Consider the following 23,851-nt stretch of genomic DNA (forward strand, 5'->3'; position numbering starts at 1 on the left):
GCTCCTATGGGGGATATTTATCAAAGCATCAACTATGTTGCATTCATGGACGTCAATACGCTCGACAAACATCGCGGACGCGGATCTGAATACGATCTCCTTATTTATTAAAAAAAGCCGTCAAAAACACGCGCATCAAGTACGGTGCGAAAAGCATCGGACTGGTATTAACTAACAGTCATCGATGTTGCGGCTATTCAGGCTTTTCCCAATTTTATTTATACCATTTCATTACTGTCCATGAACAAGCACATTTCTCTTTAGCACATTATTGTATATAGTGTAAATGTATTCTTTTTCTGAGCAGGACTAATTGCGAATATAGCAAGTAGCCACATATTTGGTGCAAAGTGGAGAGTGAATTATTAGAATTCTTTTTAATATTGGCCATACATATTTTAGTATGTATATACACACACACACACATATATATATATATATATATATATATATATATATATATATATATGTGTGTGTGTGTGTTATGTCAGAAATCTTTTGCAAACATATTTGCATGTCCCGAAGTTCCTTTTTTTATTCTAAACAATGTTGTCTATCATATCTCTGTGTTTATTTATACCACTATATGTATATAGTGTAAATGTATTATTTATCTGAGCAGGAATAATTTTGAATATAACATGTAATTAGAGTATCATATGTATTTATTTGCAATCTATGGATATTTTAAAGGAATAGGAAAGTAAACATTTAAGTTGCACTAGTGGGAGCTAGCTGCTAATTGGTGCCTGCACACATTTGTCTCGTGTGATTGGCTAAATAGATGTGTTGAGCTAGCTGCCAGTAGTGCAATGCTGTTCCTTCAGCAAAGGATAACAAGAGAATGAAGCAAATTAGATAATAGAAGTAAATTTTAAAGTTGTTTAAAATTGTATGTTCTATCCAAATCATGAAAAAATATTTTGGGGTTTCCTGTCCCTTTAAGAGCTGGGCCTCTCTGCACCTGTCTAACCCCTCCTGATTGCAATCTATTTTTAAAATCCACCCCTACACAAGTGTTATAAAATGGGCTGGCATATAAGATGACATTTCTTACTGAAAAAGAAATTCAAGAGAAGGAAGAAATACACTGAAAATAGCATGACAGTAAAGGGGTGATTTTAATTTCTGCTGTATCTGAATCTTGACAGTTTAAAGTTAGGTGGGCTATTCATTTGCGCTATCAGCTTAAGATTCTATTGAATCAAACATCAATTAGAATTTTAAAATCCTTGTCTAAAATATTACACTGTGTGTCCTAATGTCAACATCAATGATTATCTTTAATACTAATTTCACATATACATACTTTCAAAGTATAATACACAATGTAACAAATGGCACTTACAAGTTCTGATGATTGATCAATGACACAAGTGTCGAGCAAGTTGATTAGTTAGTGATAGTTTATAATGAATATTTGAATCAGATTGTCTGATGTCATAAATCATGTGATTATGCATATTCCAATCAAAAGTGGTGGAAAAATTCACTAGTGTGTGGGTTATTTAGGAGATTGCGTCATAATTGGTGCGAAAAGTGTTGCGTCAAATATTGCGCGAAGTGGAGAGTGTGACTTGTATTACATGGCTTAAAGGGACAGTATACACTCATTTTCATATAACTGCATGTAATAGACACTACTATAAAGAATAATATGCACAGATACTGATATAAAAATCCAGTATAAAACTGTTTAAAAACTTACTTAGAAGCTGTCACTTTGGCTCTGTTGAAAAGGTAGCTGGAAAGCCCACTGCAAGTGGGAAATAAGACACTCCCCCCCTCCCCCTTCTTTTGCATATGAAAAGACCCTTTACACAAACAGTAACAAGCTGGAGTAGGTAGTCGAGCGTATTCACATAAAACTTTGGGGCTTGGTTAGGAGTCTGAAAATCAGAGCAATGTTATTTAAAAATAAGCAAAACTATACATTAATTAAAAAAAAAACTTTATAGGCTATATAAATAGATTATCTACAAAACATTTATGCAAAGAAAAAATGAGTGTATAATGTCCCTTTAAACATGGTGCACATAGATTTTTCCAAAAAATAAAAAGGAAGTTAGCTATATTATGTTGTGTATTTATTTCATTTTTATCTCTATATCTATTAGTGCGACAAGTTTTGGGAAAAACTTTGCACCAAATATGTAGAAATAATATTGTCCCCATGATTTGTAATGAGAGACAAAATTGTAGTATAATCCATCAGTAGCAATGTATTTTTCATTGTTATCCCTATATCTACTAGTGCACCAAATGTGTAGCAATAATATTGTTTGATTTAGAAAGGGTATACAATTTTAATAAAGTTTCTAACTTACTTTTATTATGTAATATACTTCATTCTCTTGCAGCAACGAACATTAGCTTTTTGTGTTTTCAGATTCCCATTGAGTTCTATGGCATCTGAAGGGTGGCGGATTGAAAACCAGGTACGCTGCGTCGGAAAAGACGCAAGCGTAACTGTAGAAATTTTGATAACTTTGTGAGAGCTTCAAATAGTGTTGAATAGGAGAGCGAATGAACACGAATCTGTACGAATTCCACGGGTTTTCAACACGCATCGATGTGCGTCGGATTGAGATCGCGGGATCGTATGTTACATCACAAATTTTAACATTTGCCGATATTGATGCTTTGATAACTACGGCGGATCAATCTCGTGACACTTACGACGCGGAATTCCAGCGTATTTTCAGTTGACGCTTTGATAAATATCCCCCTCTGTCTCTTCATTTTTTGTGTGTCTTCTTTCGCCCAAGAGAAATGTTTTTTAGCACAATTATGTTAATACTCGTTTTGCTCCGTAGCAGGAACGGTGCTAGTTGTAGGTATTGGCTGGGAATATACAGAAACAATTTTTAGTTTTTGTGTTTCACTATCTGCTTGTGTAAATTATATATTTTCTTACTGGAAATAGTAACTTTATCTTACATAAGCAGGGCATAGCTTAGTTTGGGTCACTTAGGCTGAGGACAGAGCAGATATGCCATAAAAATGTGTGCCAGATTAGAATTTTGGATAGGCAGAGGTAAGATGGTAAGGCTGAGTTCTGACACGTGTTATTATGAGGAGTGTACAGCTAAATTTCTGGAAAACTCATAGAACAAGCAAATAATAATTAATTGATTTACCTGGAATCTGTCCAATTCTCTTTGTAGTCCTTCCCAGCTTTTCCTATCATTTTCATCCCCTATTCTTAGGCTAGAGTTGTATAGGGTAAGCTCAGTGTCTCTCAGCCATGATTTGAGCTCCTTCACTCGCTGATCCAGTTGTTGCACCAGACTTCCACTCCCAGGAGACAGTACAGGCTGGTGAACTGAGTCTGACAGTGCCTCAGACAGTGATCTCTGTAGTGGGGAATGGATGTGTTAGAGAAAGAGCTAGGTATGGGTGAGGCAGGACAGCACAATTGCAAGAAATCATTTTCAATATAAAAAGACAAAGCAAGAGTGAAAGAATGCTAAAGTCAGAATGATAAAGGAAGAAGCTGGAGAGAAACACAAGATAGCACTATAAAAGTAATAAAGCAACATTACACAATGTTTAAACAGCAACGAGTTTGAGTCTAACAAGGGACAGTGAGCAACAGGAAGCAGTGAAAGGAATTAAGCTTGACATAATCATATTGAATGGGAAACGGCGACTCAAGTGATAAACAGAATGATGAGACAGCACCATGTGTGAGAGCAAGGTGGGAATGAAAGACAACCTGTGATTTAGAAAACATGTTAGAAAGCAACATGAATGTAAGTGACCAGCTTAAGAGAGAATGATGACTCATAGTGTGAAAGAGTATCATTACTGTGAGTAAAAAAATTATTGTTTTCTTGGTACCCTGTTAGCCATTAGATGGAAAAAAAAAAACCAACAAAACAAATTGTATCTGTGATACCTTTATTGGCTAACAAGAAAAATGATTTGCATTCAGAACACTACGGCTCCTTCATCATTTTTTTATTTAATGGGAGTAAAATACTAATACTAACAATAAATGCATCAGGTACTTGAGCGTTATAGAACAAGGCAAGGGTGGTAGAGTATCCTGAGGATAAGAGAGTAAATTCAATTAGCAAGATGTAGCTTATAAGTGACCAAATCAGAGCAGCAATAGAGTGAGGGAACATGACCGTAAAAGAAACTTAAAGAGTAAAAAGGAACTTGAATTTGCCATCAGCAAATTCAATTCAACCACATTCAACTCCAACTCCCTGCTGGTATTAACCACTCCTATAAATCATTACCAGCTGCACCTTAAACTGTTAGAAGTTCCTGAGTGATTTAAACTAGATTTTAAACTGCAGCAAGAGTGAAGATATAACATTACACATCATCAGTGTACATAAGCCACCAAGAAATAGTCAGTTTGGCTTTTGCTTGTCTTGAGGGACATGCCATGTATCTACACTTATTCATTTATTAAATATCACCAGCTCACAGAACCAGACCTGGAATTAGTTGTTCATGATGCATATATGATCTTATCGATGTGTCTTTGATGGAATGGAAAATAAATAGCGATATTTCAGTTGTCTTAAATACAGTAAAGCTTGGTACAACCTCATTTAATAGTATTTTTGCCTTCCAGCTATACTGCCATATATTAAAATGTAAGAATCCACGTTTTCATTATATGAAGCATTTATCAAAGTCTTTGAATTAGCACTTTAAGAAACCCAAATAGCTGATGCAGACACTTCATGTGGAAAATTAATAAAAAACATAATTTATGCTTACCTGATAAATTTATTTCTCTTGTAGTGTGTTCAGTCCACGGGTCATCCATTACTTATGGGATATATTCTCCTTCCCAACAGGAAGTTGCAAGAGGATCACCCAAGCAGAGCTGCTATATAGCTCCACCCCTCACATGTCATATCCAGTCATTCGACCGAAACAAGACGAGAAAGGAGAAACTATAGGGTGCAGTGGTGACTGGAGTTTTAATTAAAATTTAGAACTGCCTCAAAAAAAGACAGGGCGGGCCGTGGACTGAACACACTACAAGAGAAATAAATTTATCAGGTAAGCATAAATTATGTTTTCTCTTGTTAAGTGTGTTCAGTCCACGGGTCATCCATTACTTATGGGATACCAATACCAAAGCTAAACTACACGGATGATGGGAGGGACAAGGCAGGAACTTTAAACAGAAGGAACCACTGCCTGTAGAACCTTTCTCCCAAAAACAGCCTCCGAAGAAGCAAAAGTGTCAAATTTGTAAAATTTTGAAAAGGTATGAAGTGAAGACCAAGTTGCAGCCTTGCAAATCTGTTCAACAGAGGCCTCATTCTTAAAGGCCCAGGTGGAAGCCACAGCTCTAGTGGAATGAGCTGTAATTCTTTCAGGGGGCTGCTGTCCAGCAGTCTCATAGGCTAAACGTATTATGCTACGAAGCCAAAAAGAGAGAGAGGTGGCCGAAGCCTTTTGACCTCTCCTCTGTCCAGAATAAACGACAAACAGAGAAGAAGTTTGCCGAAAATCCTTAGTTGCCTGTAAGTAGAACTTCAGGGCACGGACTACGTCCAGATTATGCAAAAGACGTTCCTTCTTTGAAGAAGGGTTAGAACATAATGATGGAACAACAATCTCCTGATTGATATTCCTATTAGAAACAACCTTAGGTAAAAACCCAGGTTTAGTACGCAAAACTACCTTGTCTGAATGAAAAATCAGATAAGGAGAGTCACAATGTAAGGCAGATAACTCAGAGACTCTCCGAGCCGAGGAAATAGCCATCAAAAACAGGACTTTCCAAGATAGAAGCTTAATATCAATGGAATGAAGGGGTTCAAACGGAACACCCTGAAGAACTTTAAGAACCAAGTTTAAGCTCCACGGGGGAGCAACAGTTTTAAACACAGGCTTAATCCTAGCCAAAGCCTGACAAAAAGCCTGGACGTCTGGGTTCTCTGCCAAACGTTTGTGAAAAAGAATAGATAGAGCAGAAATCTGTCGCTTTAACGAACTAGCGGATAAACCCTTTTCTAAACCCTCTTGTAGAAAAGACAATATCCTAGGATTCCTAACCTTACTCCATGAGTAACTCTTGGATTCACACCAATGTAAATATTTACGCCATATCTTATGGTAAATTTTTCTGGTAACCGGTTTCCGAGCCTGTATCAATGTATCAATAACCGACTCCGAGAAACCACGCTTTGATAGAATCAAGCGTTCAATCTCCATGCAGTCAGCCTCAGAGAAATTAGGCTTGGATGGTTGAAAGGACCCTGAAGTAGAAGGTCCTGCCTCAGAGGCAGAGACCATGGTGGACAGGACGACATGTCCACTAGGTCTGCATACCAGGTCCTGCGTGGCCACGCAGGCGCTATCAGAATCACCGATGCTCTCTCCTGTTTGATCCTGGCAATCAGACGAGGCAGCAACGGAAACGGTGGGAACACATAAGCCATGTTGAAAACCCAAGGGGCTGCTAGTGCATCTACCAGCACCGCTCCCGGGTCCCTGGACCTGGATCCGTAACAAGGAAGCTTGGCGTTCTGACGAGAAGCCATGAGATCCAGTTCCGGTTTGCCCCAACGAAGAATCAGTTGAGCAAATACCTCCGGGTGAAGTTCCCACTACCCCGGGTGAAAGGTCTGGCGGCTTAGAAAGTCCGCCTCCCAGTTCTCCACGCCTGGGATGTAGATCGCTGACAGATGGCAAGAGTGAGACTCTGCCCAGCAAATTATCTTTGAGACTTCTAACATCGCTAGGGAACTCCTGGTTCCCCCTTGATGATTGATGTAAGCCACAGTCGTGATGTTGTCCGACTGAAATCTGATGAACCTCAGTGTTGCTAACTGAGGCCAAGCTAGAAGAGCATTGAATATCGCTCTTAATTCCAGAATGTTTATTGGAAGGAGTTTCTCCTCCTGAGTCCATGATCCCTGAGCCTTCAGGGAATTCCAGACTGCGCCCCAGCCTAGAAGGCTGGCATCTGTTGTTACAATCGTCCAATCTGGTCTGCGAAAAGTCATTCCCTTGGACAGATGAATCCGAGACAACCACCAGAGAAGAGAATCTCTGGTCTCCTGGTCCAGATTTAGTAAAGGGGACAGATCTGAGTAATCCCCATTCCACTGACTCAGCATGCATAATTGCAGCGGTCTGAGATGCAGGCGCGCAAATGGCACTATGTCCATTGCCGCGACCATTAAGCCGATTACTTCCATGCACTGAGCTACTGATGGGCTTAGAATGGAATGAAGGACATGGCAAGCATTTAGGATTTTTGATAACCTGGACTCCGTCAGGTAAATCTTCATCTCTACAGAATCTATAAGAGTCCCTAGAAAGGGAACCCTTGTGAGTGGTAACAGAGAACTCTTTTCCATGTTCACTTTCCACCCATGCAAGCTCAGAAATGCTAGAACTATCTCTGTATGAGACTTTGCATTTTGAAAACTTGACGCTTGTATCAGAATGTCGTCTAAGTACGGAGCCACCGCTATGCCTCGCGGTCTTAGTACCCCCAGAAGCGAGCCCAGAACCTTTGTAAAAATTCTCGGGGCCGTAGCTAACCCGAAGGGAAGAGCTACAAACTGGTAATGCCTGTCTAGAAAGGCAAACCTTAGGTATCGATAATGATCTTTGTGAATCGGTATGTGAAGGTAGGCATCCTTTAAGTCCACTGTGGTCATATACTGACCCTCTTGGATCATGGGTAGGATGGTTCGAATAGTCTCCATTTTGAATGATGGAACTCTTAGGAATTTGTTTAAGATCTTTAGGTCCAAGATTGGTCTGAAGGTTCCCTCTTTCTTGGGAACCACAAACAGATTTGAGTAAAATCCTTGCCCTTGTTCCGTCCGCGGAACTGGGTGGATCACCCCCATTACTAGGAGGTCTTGTACACAGTGAAGAAAAGCCTCTTTCTTTATTTGGTTTGCTGATAACCTTGAAAGATGAAATCTCCCTTGTGGAGGAGAAGCTTTGAAGTCCAGAAGGTATCCCTGAGATATAATCTCCAACGCCCAGGGATCCTGGACATCTCTTTCCCAAGCCTGGGCGAAGAGAGAAAGTCTGCCCCCCACTAGATCCGTTTCCGGATAGGGGGCCCTCTCTTCATGCTGTCTTAGGGGCAGAAGTAGGCTTTCTGGCCTGCTTGCCCTTGTTCCAGGACTGGTTGCTTTTCTAACCCTGTCTGTAACGAGCAGCAGTTCCTTCCTGTTTTGGAGCGGAGGAAGTTGATGCTGCTCTTGCCTTGAAATTACGAAAGGCACGAAAACTAGACAGTTTGGCCTTTGATTTGGCCCTGTCCTAAGAAAGGGTGTGACCCTTACCTCCAGTAATGTCAGCAATAATCTCCTTCAAGCCGGGCCTGAATAAGGTTTGCCGTTTGAAAGGAATATTAAGCAATTTAGATTTAGAAGTTACATCTGCTGACCAGGATTTAAGCCATAGCGCTCTGCGCGCCTGAATGGCGAATCCGGAGTTCTTAGCCGTTAGTTTGGTTAAATGCACAACGGCATCCGAAACAAATGCATTAGCTAGCTTAAGGGCTTTAAGCTTGTTCAAAGTCTCATCCAATGGTGCTGTGCGAATAGCCTCTTCCAGAGACTCAAACCAGAAAGCCGCTGCAGCAGTGACGGGCGCAATGCATGCAAGGGGCTGTAATATAAAACCTTGTTGAACAAGCATTTTCTTAAGGTAACCTTCTAATTTTTTTATCCATTGGATCTGAGAAAGCACAACTATCCTCCACCGGAATAGTGGTACGCTTGGCTAAAGTAGAAACTGCTCCCTCCACCTTAGGGACCGTCTGCCATAAGTCTCGTGTGGTGGCGTCTATTGGGAACATTTTTCTAAATATCGGAGGAGGGGAAAAAGGCACACCGGGTTTATCCCACTCCTTGTTAATAATCTCTGTAAGCCTTTTAGGTATAGGAAAAACGTCAGTACACACTGGTACCGCATAGTATTTATCCAGCCTACATAATTTCTCTGCAACCGTGTCGCAATCATTCAGAGCCGCTAATACCTCCCCTAGTAATACACGGAGGTTCTCAAGCTTAAATTTAAAATTTGATATTTCTGAATCCGGTCTCCCTGGATCAGATCCGTCACCCACAGAATGAAGCTCTCCGTCCTCATGTTCTGCAAATTGTGACGCAGTGTCAGACATGGCCCTCATATCATCAGCGCGCTCTGTCCTTAACCCAGAGCTATCGCGCTTGCCTCTTAACTCAGGCAAATTAGATAATACTTCTTTCATAACATTAGCCATATCTTGTAAAGTGATTTGTAAGTGCCTTGATGTGCTTGGCGCCACAATCTCACGCACCTCCTGAGCGGGAGGCGAAGGTACTGACACGTGAGGAGAGTTAGGTGGCATAACTTCCCCCTCGTTGTCTGGTGATAATTTCTTTACCGGTAAAGACAGGCTTTTATTTAAAGTAACATCAATACAATTGGTACACATATTTCTATTGGGCTCCACATTGGCCTTTAAACATAATGAGCAAGCAGATTCATCTGTGTCAGACATGTTTAAACAGACTAGCAATGAAGCTATCAAGCTTGGAAATTTCTTTGAATAAGTTTACAAGCAATATAAAAAACGCTGCAGCGCTTTTAAAAACACAAAAAAACTGTCACAGTTGAAATAACAATGAACTAATACGGTTATAGCAACCAATTTTAAACAGTAAATGTATGAAATTAGCAGAGGATTGCACCCATTAGCAAAAGGATGATTAACCCCTCAATACCCAAAACGGATAATCAATTTAAGATTTAACGCTTTTCTCACAGTCAAACACACTGTCACAGGTCTGCTGTGATTGATTACCTCCCTCAAAAATGAATTTTGAAGACCCCTGAGCTCTCTGGAGACGTCCTGGATCAAAGAGGAAGAAGCAGGAAGACTGTGCTAGAATTTTAACTGCGCAACAAGGCGCTAAAAAAAAGGTCCCTCCCACTCATATCACAACAGTGGGAGACCTGATATAACGGTGTCTATGCAGAAATATACGTTAGCCATGTGGAAAAAAATCATGCCCAAAAAGATTTATCACCAAAGTACCTCACAAAATTAATAACATGCCAGTAAACGTTTTAAAAAACAACTTTCCAGTGTTATGCAAAGTTATCACTAAGCCTGCTACCAGTCGCTTCTACTGCAGTTAAGGCTCATACATTTATTTCAGTACTAACAGTATTTAAAGTTAAATTCTAGTCCCTAGAAAATAACTCAACTGCGCATACATTTATCAGCCTGATACCAGTCGCTACTACTGCATTAAAGGCTGTACTTACGTCATATGGGTAACAGCAGTGTTTTCATAGTCAATTCCATTCCTAGAAAATATTTTACTGCACATACCTCATTTGCGGGGGACCCCGCATGCTATTCCCTTCTCTGAAGGTACCCCACTCCTCAGAATGTGCGAGAACAGCCAGTGGATCTTAGTTACGTCTGCTAAGATCATAGAAAAAACGCAGGCAGATTCTTCTTCTAAATACTGCCTGAGAGAACAAACAGCACACTCCGGTGCTATTTTAAAATAATAAACTTTTGAAGAATGTTACTCCTATCTCCTCTCACAACCTCCTTTGTTGAGACTTGCAAGAGAATGACTGGGTATGACATGTGAGGGGTGGAGCTATATAGCAGCTCTGCTTGGGTGATCCTCTTGCAACTTCCTGTTGGGAAGGAGAATATATCCCATAAGTAATGGATGACCCGTGGACTGAACACACTTAACAAGAGAAAGGTACATTTAGTTTTTTGTTTTGAAAATATTTAGAAGTCAATTCCAATGGATCAGTTGTGTCTTGATCCTTTGATTAGACAGCACCCAAACATAATAATATAAGTGGCAATAGGCAGCAAGACAGAGTTGATTGTAGAACAGTTCAGCAACCAACACATCATTTTAAATATTGTGACTCATTGGCATTAGGAGAGGGATTCAAATGAGTGTCCATTCTTAGATATAATGATTAACATTTCAGGAGGGACAATTATTTGCCCTCTTTTGCTCCCCATCCCCTCCAGATACCTTGACTACAGACATACTATTTAAAGCTTTGAACGTACACCGAGAAACTTTTGTGACCAATAGGTTATTTAGGAGGCTTTATCTGAAATTGATTTTTATATAAGGTAGACTGAATTAAAGATTTGGGAAACCTCAAGGTTTAGCTCAAAGTGCCCCAGATGCTAACCAAGATTTGTGCTGGAACATCTATCGGATGCATTGGAAGACTCTTTGGGAAATAGTGTTTTTTCGTAATATAGATCAGTAGCTGTTGAATAACATATTAAAAAAAGAGAAGATAACTACTGTTTACAGAAACAAATGGACCTCACAGATCATTTCAGTAAAAAAAAACATACAAAATTTAAAAATCTGAATTTGCAGACATCAGAGTGGACCTGACTGGTCAACTTTTAAGGTATTCATGGTCACTATATGACCTGCTTGGTTATTAGCTGTTGGTCTACAATACCCAGAAGGATACTTACAACAGGAATAACTAAATTTGAAGTATGCCCAAACTCTTGACATCTATTGATAATAGATACTCTCAAATGGTTGTTTCAATACACCTAGATGGATTCTCATATAGATTTAGTGCCAGAATAAGGAAAAAGTACAATTGTTAAATCCTGTCTGGCTTATTATATAACCAACATATGCTTGAAGATATGCTGATTACATGTTAAGATCACACGGATATTGTCAACACCACGCTTAGAAGCTGCTTGAAATTTGTTTTCTGTGTCAATCTAGCAAAGCATGATTTTTTTGAGCAATAAATTAGATTTATCTGCCCATGCTGTGGATCGTCATGGGTTATTACACAGGCAAGTCAGAGCACTTCCCTACTTGCCAGCTTCTAAGAAGTCATTCAACTGAGGTCCTGTTTACACATTTTGAAACACAACCACAATTTTTAGCTGAAATTGGCATGGCAGCAGTAGGGTTCACACCTATGCTAGGTGTTTAGGCATTTAGGAAATCTAAGAAATGTATTCTATTCTAACAGGTGCTAGTGAACTATGAGTTGAAGAAATCTGACATTGGCTTGTAATTGTAATATCTCACTGTATAGATTGAGGGTTATTCTTGCTTTTGTGCTGCTCATTTTAATCACTTTAAACCTCACTCTTCAGCCAAACAAAACTATGTACAAGTCATTTAGAATTTGGACTGTGAATAAGTACTCTATATTTATTTTTTTTATTATTAATTACAGACTTAGGGCCAGATTACAAGTGGAGCGCTAATTAATGCTCCCGTTCGAGTAAGTAAGCTTTTTGTGTACGTTGGGTTGCGCTCGTATTATGAGTTGAAAGTAAACTGTCAATTGACACCATACTCGCGCTCGAACCTGATCGCATATTCTCATGTGCGCTAACCTGACATGAAAATATGAATATTTTACATTCAAATGTTCTTCACATACAAGAATATGTTCTTTTTTTCATAAATATATATTTCTACATATATTATTATTATTATTATCGGCAGATGTTTTTTTGGCACAATATATATATATATATATATATATACATACACCTATACAGTATATATACATGATTATATAGGGCTATAGATATATACATATATATATAAAGGAATATTTAAAAATACTTAGAACATATTCTGCTATGTGCAGAACATTGAAATGTGAAATGTTTACAGTAAATATCATTTATATATTTACATGTTTTCATATACAGGTAGCCCTCAGTTTACGCCAGGGTTAGGTTCCAGAAGGAATGGTTGTAAATCGAAACCGTTGTAAACTGAAACCCAGTTTATAATGTAAGTCAATGGGAAGTGAGGGAGATAGGTTCCAGGCCCCTCTCAAAATTGGCATAAGTAACACCTAATACATAAGGTGTTTTTTTTTTTTAAAAGCTTTGAAATGAAGACTTTAAATGCTAAAAACAAAAACATTTGCTAAACAGCATTATAAACCTAATAAAATAATCACACAACACAGACTTCACTTGCATTTTTCTGCAAACAGTTCTTTCTATGAATTCCAATCTGGACTGATTTATAGACAGGAAGATCTTGTTCCTTTGAAATCTGCTCGATAGCTCAGGTCTGGTTAAACTGATTAATTTCAGCTTGCTTGGATTTGCTGCAACACAAGCGGGCAGCTCCACCTACTGGCTATTTTAATAAATGCACTGCTTCTCAATGCTTTTCAATAGCAGTCACATGACTGAAAAAAAAGGTTGTTATTCTGAAACGGTGTAAATTGAACCGTTGTAAAACGAGGGCCACCTGTACTTAACTGCAAAGGGCTCCAATGCACACACACACACACACACATATATATATATATATATATATATATATGTCTATACAGTATATATATATATATATGTCTATAAATACATATATACACATATATATATATATATATATATATATATATATATATACATACACTCACCGGCCACTTTATTAGGTACACCTGTTCAATTGCTTGGTAACACAAATTGCTAATAAGCCAATCACATGGCAGCAACGCAATGCATTTAGGCATCTAGACGTGGTGAAGACGACTTGCTGAAGTTCAAACCGAGCATCAGAATAGGAAAGAAAGGGGATTTAAGTGACTTTGAACGTGACATGGTTGTTGGTTCCAGACGGACTGGTCTGAGTATTTCAAAAACTGCTGATCGACTGTGATTTTCAAGCACAACCATCTCTAGGGTTTACAGAGAATGGTCCGAAAAAGAGAAAATATCCAGTGAGCGGCAGTTGTGTGGACGACAATGCCTTGTGGATGTCAGAGGTCAGAGGAGAATGGGCAGACTGGTTTGAGATGATAGAAAGGCAACAGTAACTAAAATACCAACTCGTTACAACCAAGGTATGCAGAATACCATCTCTGAACGCAAGACATGTCGAACCTTGAAGCAGATGGGCTACAGCAGCAGAAGAGCCCACCGGGTGCCACTCCTGTCAGCTAAGAACAGGAAACTGAGGCTACAAATCGCACAGGCTCACCAAAATTGGACAATAGAAGATTGGAAAAACGTTGCCTGGTCTGATGAGTCTCGATTTCAGCTGCAACATTCAGATGGTAGGGTCAGAATTTGGCGTCAACATGAAAGCATGGATCCATCCTGCCTTGTATCAACAGTTCAGGCTGGTGGTGTAATGGTGTGGGGGAAAGTTTCTTGGCACACTTTGAGCCCCTTAGAACCAATTGAGCATTGTTTAAACGCCACGGCCTACCTGAGTATTGTTGCTGACCATGTCCATCCCTTTATGACTACAGTGTACCCATCTTCTGATAGCTACTTCAAGGAGGATAATGCACCATGTCACAAAGTTTAAATCATCTCAAACTGGTTTCTTGAACATGACAATGAGTTCACTGTACTCTAATGGCCTCCACAATCACCAGATCTCCATCCAATAGAGCACCTTTGGGATGTGGTGGAACGGGAGATTCGCATCATGGATGTGCAGCCGACAAATCTGCAGCAACTGCGTGATGCTATCATGTCAATATAGACCAAAATGTCTGAGGAATGTTTCCAACACCTTGTTGAATCTATGCCACAAAGAATTAAGGTAGTTCTTAAGGCAAAAGGACGTCCAACCCGGTACTAGCAAGGTATACCTAATAAAGTGGCCGGTGAGTGTATATACATATACATAGAATGTAAATGTATGTTAAGGCCCTTTGCCTGATTTTTTTTGTAACGCCTGAGACCTCCATTCTTTGAGCCCTTATAACTTTTTTGTGCAACATTTTTTGGAATAATTTTTATTAGATGGTGTTATTATGAGTGTAACTGTACTTTGTAATGTGTTTTGTGACACGTTTTTGTTTCGCTAAACAGTTATCCAGAGCTCTGATGAAGTGCTAACCGACAAGCGCTAACTTGAATTGTGCTCAAGTGATAGTGTTTACTTTCAACTACGAGTGATAAGCCCCTTATACGCTCCATTCGTAATCTGGCCCTTAAGCGGAAATAAAAACCACAAAAAAAATATTTTGTGATTGGGACCCGATGATCAAAAGTGCTATGAGGCGGCAAATTATTCCAAAGGGATCCGCCACTATGTCAAGAGAGCGTTTACTATATACCATTGGTCGGCGATGCTGGCTATAGATAAATTCCAGCATCACTGCCCATATTGGTGATGTACAGTATAGTAAAGGATCCCTTGGGATATAACTGAAGTGCCTAACCACTAATATATCCTGTTAACCCTTCAACTACCACATAGCCACCACATGTACCTATTCTGTTAGCTCGTTAACTGCCACATACCCATTGCAAGTATTTATCCTGTTAACCCCTAAACCGCCACATATGCACAGCAAAAATCCATCTAAACTATTAACCCCTATACCACCACTAGCCCACAGTAAGTACATATCTAAACTGTTAACCCCTATACCGCTACTAGCCCACCACAAGTACCTATCTAAACTGTTAATCCATATACTGCCACATACCCTCCACAAGTACCCATCTAAACTATTAACCCCTATAGTGCCACTAGCCCACAGCAGATACCTATCTAAAATGTTAACCCATATACCACCACATACCCACCGCAAATACCCTACACTATTAACCCCTAAACCGCCACTTGCCCACTGCAAGTACCATACATTATTAACTCCCCTTCAAACTAAACCCCCTAAGTAACTTACAAAAAAAATCTAACTTAGGGGTTTAGTTTAGAGGGGGGGGTTAGGTGTTAGTGTAGTTCTTGTTTGCGTTGGGAAGTGGCGGTTTAGGCCTTGAATATCTGTATGGGGATTGATTAGGTGATTATTGATATTTAGCATGTAGTATGCCTTAATCACCTAACCAGGTGATTAGATTAGGGCAGTTTAGGGATTAATAAAGCATTTATCTACAATGTTTAAAACATTATGTATTCTCGTGTATGATGCATATTCTTTTAAGTATTGTATATAAATAATTATGTATTTATTTTTTCTTGTGTTTATTATTGTATACAATGTATATTTATGTTACAAAAGTCATTAGTATTACAATTATATTATTACATAACAGACATGCAGTTATGTAATACTATAATTATAATGCAACTGTCTTTTATATATATATATATATATATATATATATATATATATATATATATATATATATATATATATATTTTAAAAATATCAATCAATAGCAAGAATATCTACATTTTAATTTATATACATTTATTTCAAACATTGTAGATTCATTGATATTCAATATTTAAAATGGAATGCATTGTCATGAATATTGCATATTGTTTAAGTATTGCATATAAAACAAAATGTATTTATGTTAGCTTGTTTTGTTTATTAGTGATAACATATGTTAATATATCTATTTACTAGTCCTAAAGCCCGCGTACACAGGCCTTTTTCTGTAGTGCAGCGGTCCCACCTGGCCCCGCCACGCCCCTCCCATGCCCGATCCTGTCCCCGCCATATTCCCCTCCCGTCACGCCCCACCCCCTACCACCCTCTCTGCTGTTTGATCCTCACGGCGGTCACTGCTAAATTCTTCCTTACTGTTTTTAATCACAAATAATAAACACAAAATTTAATTTTGATTTATATGCAAAACTTCAAATAATAAGCATTCTACATAATAAAACATCATTTTAAATATTGAATATTTATGTGTAAGGCCTTAGCTTATACAGTTAGTATTAGGTTATGGCAGTGTAGGGGTCAATGTTTAAATGATATGCATAGTCATGTACAATATATATTGTTTAAAGCATAGCATATATCTATAGACTAAAAAGTATTTATGGTTTTTAAACATAAAACTAAATGTATGCTTACCTGATAAATTTTCTTTTCTTTCTTGGCAGTGAGAGTCCACAAATTCATTCATTACTGTTGGGAATACAACAACTGGCCCCCAGGAGGAGGCAAAGACACCTCAGCCAAAGCATTGAGTATTCCTCCCACTTCCCCTACTTCCCTAGTAATTCAAGCCGAGGAAAAGGAAAAGCGAAGAGAAATACTAAGGGTATAGTGGTGCCAAAAGAAATGGAAACACAAAATAACTGCCGCTGCATAACAAAAAAACAGCGGGGTGGTTTTGTGGACTCTCACTGCCAAGAAAGAAAAGAATTTATCAGGTAAGCATATATTTTGTTTTCTTTCTAATGACAGGGAGAGTCCACAAATTAATTAAATACTGTTGGGAAACCAATACCCAAGCTAAAGAGGACACAGCATAAACAGGGAGGGATAAATCAAGGCAGGCAAACCTAAACTGAAGGCACCAGCGCTTGAAGCACCTTTCTCCCAAAGGAAGCCTCCGCTGAGGCAAAATCATTGAATATGTAAAACTTTTAAAAGGAATGTAATGAGGACCGAGTAGCCACCTTACAGATCTGTTCCATAGAAACTTCATTCTTAAAGGCCCAAGAAGATGACACTGCACGGGTAGAATGAGCCGTAATTCTTACAGGAGGCTGCTGTCCCGCTGCGACATATGCCATATGGATGATACTTCTTAGCCTAAAGGAAAAGGTAGCAGCAGCGGCTTTCTGACCCCTGTGCATAAATGTATACACAAAAAGAGAGAAGCACTCAATCCAGGTAATGAACAATAGCGTAATAATTTGTTCTTTGGCTAACTGCCACTTCAGGAGCAGCCCGTTTTGTCCTGACTAAACAAGTACAGTTCAGCCCCGAAAAACCAGGCAATCCACCTGAGCGAGAAGCATGGCAAACCCCAGACATACATTTTGGCCTAGTGTGTATATGCACAGGTGTTTACAACAATCTATAACATTGTTATAAAATATGTTGCTGCCCTATAGCCATCAAAACACTTGCACAATCCTAAGCCTGGTACCTAGGAATGCTCTTATGGATAGAATCTTAGTTTCAACAAACAATACCAAAAAAATAAAGTGAATCTGATAATATAAATAAATTAGAAAGATTTTTTGTACATAATGGGCTAGATTACATGTGTAGCACTAATTTATTGCGCATCCGCAAACGGACAAATGTGCCCATTTGCTGGCGCGCAATACATAACCAGCTATTTTAAGTGGCAAGCTCGCGGTAGCAATTAGCACTTCTAAAATTAACTAGAAATCAGATCTCTGGTTAATTTTATAAATGTCCACCAAATTAACCCAAAATTAAGTGTAATATACTTTATTAAAAAATAAACACCCATATTACAAATTTTGCAGTTTGGTGCGGTAAGGCTATACCGCTGAAAAATTGGCCATTGCGCATAGAATGGCTGGTCTCCCGTATTACAAGTCGATGCAGTATAGCTATACCACAAGCGTTTTAGCATGTAACGCAACTCTCCATTACGCACTCCAAAAATTACTTTTGTGTGCAGGATTTTCATAGCGCCGTATTACAGGTTGTGCGGTCCGGCTAAAATACTTATGGTCTATATCACCGAGATCTATTCAGCTATCTGAGACAAGTAGTTATGGATTTTGCAAAATACTATATTACACCTATTAACGCCTAATCCGCTGCCCACCCACATCACCAACACTATATAAAGCTATTAACCCCTAAACCACCGGTCCCCAACATCGCTACTACTATAATAAACCTATTAACCCCTAAACCGCCGGCCAATAGGATGAGAGCTGCTTAAATCCTATTGGCTGTTCAAATCAGCTCTGATTTAAGCAGCTCTGATCCTATTGGCTGATTTGAAATTTTCAGCCAATAGGTATGCAATGGCACCCCAATATAAAAGGGGTACCTTGCATTCAAGCTTCAGTGTGCGGTGGTCGATCAAAGAGGACGATCTGTGCTGGATGTTGCCACAGGTCCTGGACTGCTCTGCTTCGGGCCACTGGGATGAAGATAGAAGATGTCCCCGTGATGGATGAAGATGTCGCCTCCTGGATGAAGACTTCTCGCCACCTGAATGAAGATGGATGTCTGGACTTCAGGAACTAGAGTACATTTCCTGAAGTTAGTGTTAGTTTTTTTGTTTTTTTTAATGGGCAGTAAAATAGCTGAATGCACTTTTAAGGGCAACGCCCATACAAATGCCAAGGGGCAATGGGTAGCTTAGGTTTTTTTTATTTTGGGGGGTTGGTTAGGTGGGGGGGTTTACTGTTGGGGGGACTTTGTAATTTTTTTAATGTAAAATAGCTGTTTAACTTAGGGCAATGCCCTACAAAATGCACTTTTAAGGGCTATTGGTAGTTTATTGTTAGGTTAGGTATACACACATATAAACACATAAATATATATGTATATAAGAATACACATATGTATGGATATTTGCTGCCCATAGCTGTGCGACTTACCCCCTTTGCTGCTCTTTGACACGGCATGAGAAAAAGGCTTCTATTGGAGCCTATGGAAGGGCACTCCTGTGAGCACAATGCTTCTGTGCAATGCTTACGCAAGGTTCTCATTGCACCTCACTAGTAATACCAGCGCACATTTGCGTGCACTTGTATTATTCAGTCGAGCGCAAATATCCTTTTCAAGTAAGCAATATTTTGCGCTTAACTCGTAATCTGGCCCTTAAATTGAATTATTGGAATGAGGCAGAACAGCAGGGACAGTTCTAAGATAACACAGGACTTTTGCAGAAACTGAGGGACTTCTACAGATTGAAGCCCTGAGTATTCTCAAGTATAGCCAGATTCCATCAGGGCTTTACTGGTTTATAATTCAACTATTGCTGTCTATTGAGAGTGTTAATATATAATAGACATGGATGTGAATATAATAGTGTGTAAGTGTGAATATATAACTGAGTTGTGTCCTGTGTGAATGACAAAGTCTTATTTGTGATTCTCTTGATATACGTGTGAATGTATGAACAGTACGACACTGAGAAAACAAGGACATGAAAATAAAACTAATAAAGGATAACAGGTTTGTAAGAGAAAATAGGCTTCACCCAGTCTTTTAGCATTTGTCATATGAAAACATTGAACTCATCTCAGGCAACTTTGGCTTTTATCATGTACACTATTCTTATACATTAGGGACAAAAATAAGCAGCCATTGGGAAAGGAGAATGCCATGCTCAAACTGAAACATTATTACTGATTACTGCCTTCAGAGGCATAACTAGAAACCACAGGACCCAGGTGCAAAAATCTAAGAAGCCCCCCCCCCCCCCCCCCCCCGAAAAGAAAGAAGGTGAATTTGATACATATCTTTTTTTTCTCTTTTTTTTAACATTTAACACTGGAAAAAAATGTGAATCAGATTACATGTCTACAAAAGGAGGTACCCTGTGCCCACAGTCTCTGAGATGGTCTGACCCCCTATTACTGCATATAGTGACACTGTTTAACCCATCAGTACTGTATAAAGTGAGTTAGTGACACAGTCTGTAATCTCCCGATGAGATGGCTGGCCTGACCCTAACCACCCCAGTACTTTATAAAGTGACCACAGCAGTCTGTGACATGGTCCAGCCCCCCCGTACTGTATATAGTGGTACTGTATAGTAACAGTGTTTACCCCCCGCCCCCCATGCTGTAGTAACAAGGTCTGTAATTTGTTGTTTCCACAAACATACACACACACACACACACACATACATGCATAAATACACACACAGTCAAATAACATAATTTACGTAAGAACTTACCTGATAAATTAATTTCTTTCATATTAGCAAGAGTCCATGAGCTAATGACGTATGGGATATACATTCCTACCAGGAGGGGCAAAGTTTCCCAAACCTCAAAATGCCTATAAATACACCCCTCACCACACCCACAAATCAGTTTAACGAATAGCCAAGAAGTGGGGTGATAAGAAAAAAGTGCGAAAGCATAAAAAATAAGGAATTGGAATAATTGTGCTTTATACAAAAAAATCATAACCACCACAAAAAAGGGTGGGCCTCATGGACTCTTGCTAATATGAAAGAAATGAATTTATCAGGTAAGTTCTTACATAAATTATGTTTTCTTTCATGTAATTAGCAAGAGTCCATGAGCTAGTGACGTATGGGATAATGACTACCCAAGATGTGGATCTTTCCACGCAAGAGTCACTAGAGAGGGAGGGATAAAATAAAGACAGCCAATTCCGCTGAAAAATAATCCACACCCAAAATAAAGATTAAATGAAAAAAAATGAAATTATAAGCAGAAGATTCAAACTGAAACAGCTGCCTGGAGTACTTTTCTACCAAAAACAGCTTCAGAAGAAGAAAACACATCAAAATGGTAGAATTTAGTAAAAGTATGCAAAGAAGACCAAGTTGCTGCTTTGCAAATCTGATCAACCGAAGCATCATTCCTAAACGCCCAGGAAGTAGAAACTGACCTAGTAGAATGAGCTGTAATCCTTTGAGGCAGAGTTTTACCCGACTCAACATAAGCATGATGAGTTAAAGATTTCTACCAAGATGCCAAAGAAATGGCAGAGGCCTTCTGACCTTTCCTAGAACCGGAAAAGATAACAAATAGACTAGAAGTCTTTCGTAAATTCTTAGTAGCTTCAACATAATATTTCAAAGCTCTAACTACATCCAAAGAATGCAATGATCTCTCCTTAGAATTCTTGGGATTAGGACACAATGAAGGAACCACAATTTCTCTACTAATGTTGTTAGAATTCACAACCTTAGGTAAAAATTTAAAAGAAGTTTGCAACACCGCCTTATCCTGATGAAAAATCAGAAAAGGAGACTCACAAGAAAGAGCAGATAATTCAGAAACTCGTCTGGCAGAAGAGATGGCCAAAAGGAACAAAACTTTCCAAGAAAGTAATTTGATGTCCAATGAATGCATAGGTTCAAACGGAGGAGCTTGAAGAGCCCCCAGAACCAAATTCAAACTCCAAGGAGGAGAAATTGACTTAATGACAGGTTTTATACGAACCAAAGCTTGTACAAAACAAAGAATATCAGGAAGATTAGCAATCTTTCTGTGAAAAAGAACAGAAAGAGCAGAGATTTGTCCTTTCAAGGAACTTGCAGACAAACCTTTATCCAAACCATCCTGAAGAAACTGTAAAATTCTCGGAATTCTAAAAGAATGCCAGGAAAAATGATGAGAAAGACACCAAGAAATATAAGTCTTCCAGACTCTATAATATATCTCCCTAGATACAGATTTACGAGCCTGTAACATAGTATTAATCACAGAGTCAGAGAAACCTCTTTAACTAAGAATCAAGCGTTCAATCTCCATACCTTTAAATTTAAGGATTTGAGATCCTGATGGAAAAAAGGACCTTGCGACAAAAGGTCTGGTCTTAACGGAAGAGTCCACAGTTGGGGAGGCCATCCGGACAAGATCCGCATACCAAAACCTGTGAGGCCATGCTGGAGCTACCAGCTGAACAAACGAGCATTCCTTCAGAGTCTTGGAGATTACTCTTGGAAGAAGAACTAGAGGCGGAAAGATATAGGCAGGATGATACTTCCAAGGAAGTGACAATGCATCCACTGCTTCCGCTTGAGGATCCCTGGATCTGGACAGATACCTGGGAAGTTTCTTATTTAGATGAGAGGCCATCAGATCTATTTCTGGAAGTCCCCACTTTTGAACAATCTGAAGAAATACCTCTGGGTGAAGAGACCATTCGCCCGGATGTAACGTTTGGCGGCTGAGATAATCCGCTTCCCAATTGTCTATACCTGGGATATGAACCGCAGAAACTAGACAGGAGCTGGATTCCGCCCATACCAGAATTTAAGATACTTCCTTCATAGCCAGAGGACTGTGAGTCCCTCCTTGATGATTGATGTATGCCACAGTTGTCACAATGTCTGTCTGAAAACAAATGAACGATTCTCTCTTTAGAAGAGGCCATGACTGAAGAGCTCTGAAAATTGCACGGAGTTCCAAAATATTGATCGGTAATCTCACCTCCTGAGATTCCCAAACCCCTTGTGCTGTCAGAGACCCCCAAACAGCTCCCCAACCTGTCAGACTTGCATCTGTTGAAATTACAGTCCAGGTGGGAAGAACAAAAGAAGCCCCCTGAACTAAACAATGGTGATCTGTCCACCACATCAGAGAGTGTCGTACAATCGGTGTTAAAGATATTAATTGAGATATCTTTGTGTAATCCCTGCACCACTGGTTCAGCATACAGAGCTGAAGAGGTCGCATGTGAAAACGAGCAAAGGGGATCGCGTCCGATGCTGCAGTCATAAGACCTAGAATTTCCGTGCATAAAGCTACCGAAGGGAATGATTGTGACTGAAGGTTTCGACAAGCTGATATCAATTTTAGACATCTCTTGTACGTTAGTGACAGAGTCATGGACACTGAATCTATCTGGAAACCTAAAAAGGTTACCCTTGTCTGAGGAATCAATGAACTTTTTGGTAAATTGATCCTCCAACCATGATCTTGAAGAAACAACACAAGTCGATTCGTATGAGATTCTGCTAAATGTGAAGACTGAGCAAGTACCAAGATATCGTCCAAATAAGGAAATACCACAATACCCTGTTCTCTGATTACAGACAGAAGGGCACCGAGAACCTTTGTAAAAATTCTTGGAGCTGTAGCTAGGCCAAACGGTAGAGCCACAAACTGGTAATGCTTGTCTAGGAAAGAGAATCTCAGAAACTGAAAGTGATCTGGATGAATCGGAATATGCAGATATGCATCCTGTAAATCTATTGTGGACATATAATGCTCTTGCTGAACAAAAGGCAGGATAGTCCTTATAGTTACCATCTTGAATGTTGGCATCCTTACATAACGATTCAATATTTTTAGATCCAGAACTGGTCTGAAGGAATTCTCCTTCTTTGGTACAATGAAGAGATTTGAATAAAACCCCAGCCCCTGTTCCAGAACTGGAACTGGCATAATTACTCCAGCCAACTCTAGATCTGAAACACATTTCAGAAATGCTTGAGCCTTCGCTAGGTTTACTGGGACAC

At 39.2% G+C, this 23,851-nt stretch overlaps 1 protein-coding gene across 1 annotated transcript in view; it reads right to left on the bottom strand.

Moving 5' to 3' along the window:
* The window catches only part of AKAP6 (A-kinase anchoring protein 6), a 418,445-nt gene that overhangs the window by 37,778 nt on the left and 356,816 nt on the right, over positions 1-23,851 (bottom strand). The window contains exon 10 of the mRNA XM_053711854.1: positions 3,141-3,356. Coding sequence (XP_053567829.1) covers positions 3,141-3,356 — 216 coding nt within the window. The remainder of the gene's footprint in view (positions 1-3,140; positions 3,357-23,851) is intronic.

This window comes from Bombina bombina, chromosome 1, assembly GCF_027579735.1.
Source record: "Bombina bombina isolate aBomBom1 chromosome 1, aBomBom1.pri, whole genome shotgun sequence".
Classification (NCBI taxonomy): domain Eukaryota; kingdom Metazoa; phylum Chordata; class Amphibia; order Anura; family Bombinatoridae; genus Bombina; species Bombina bombina.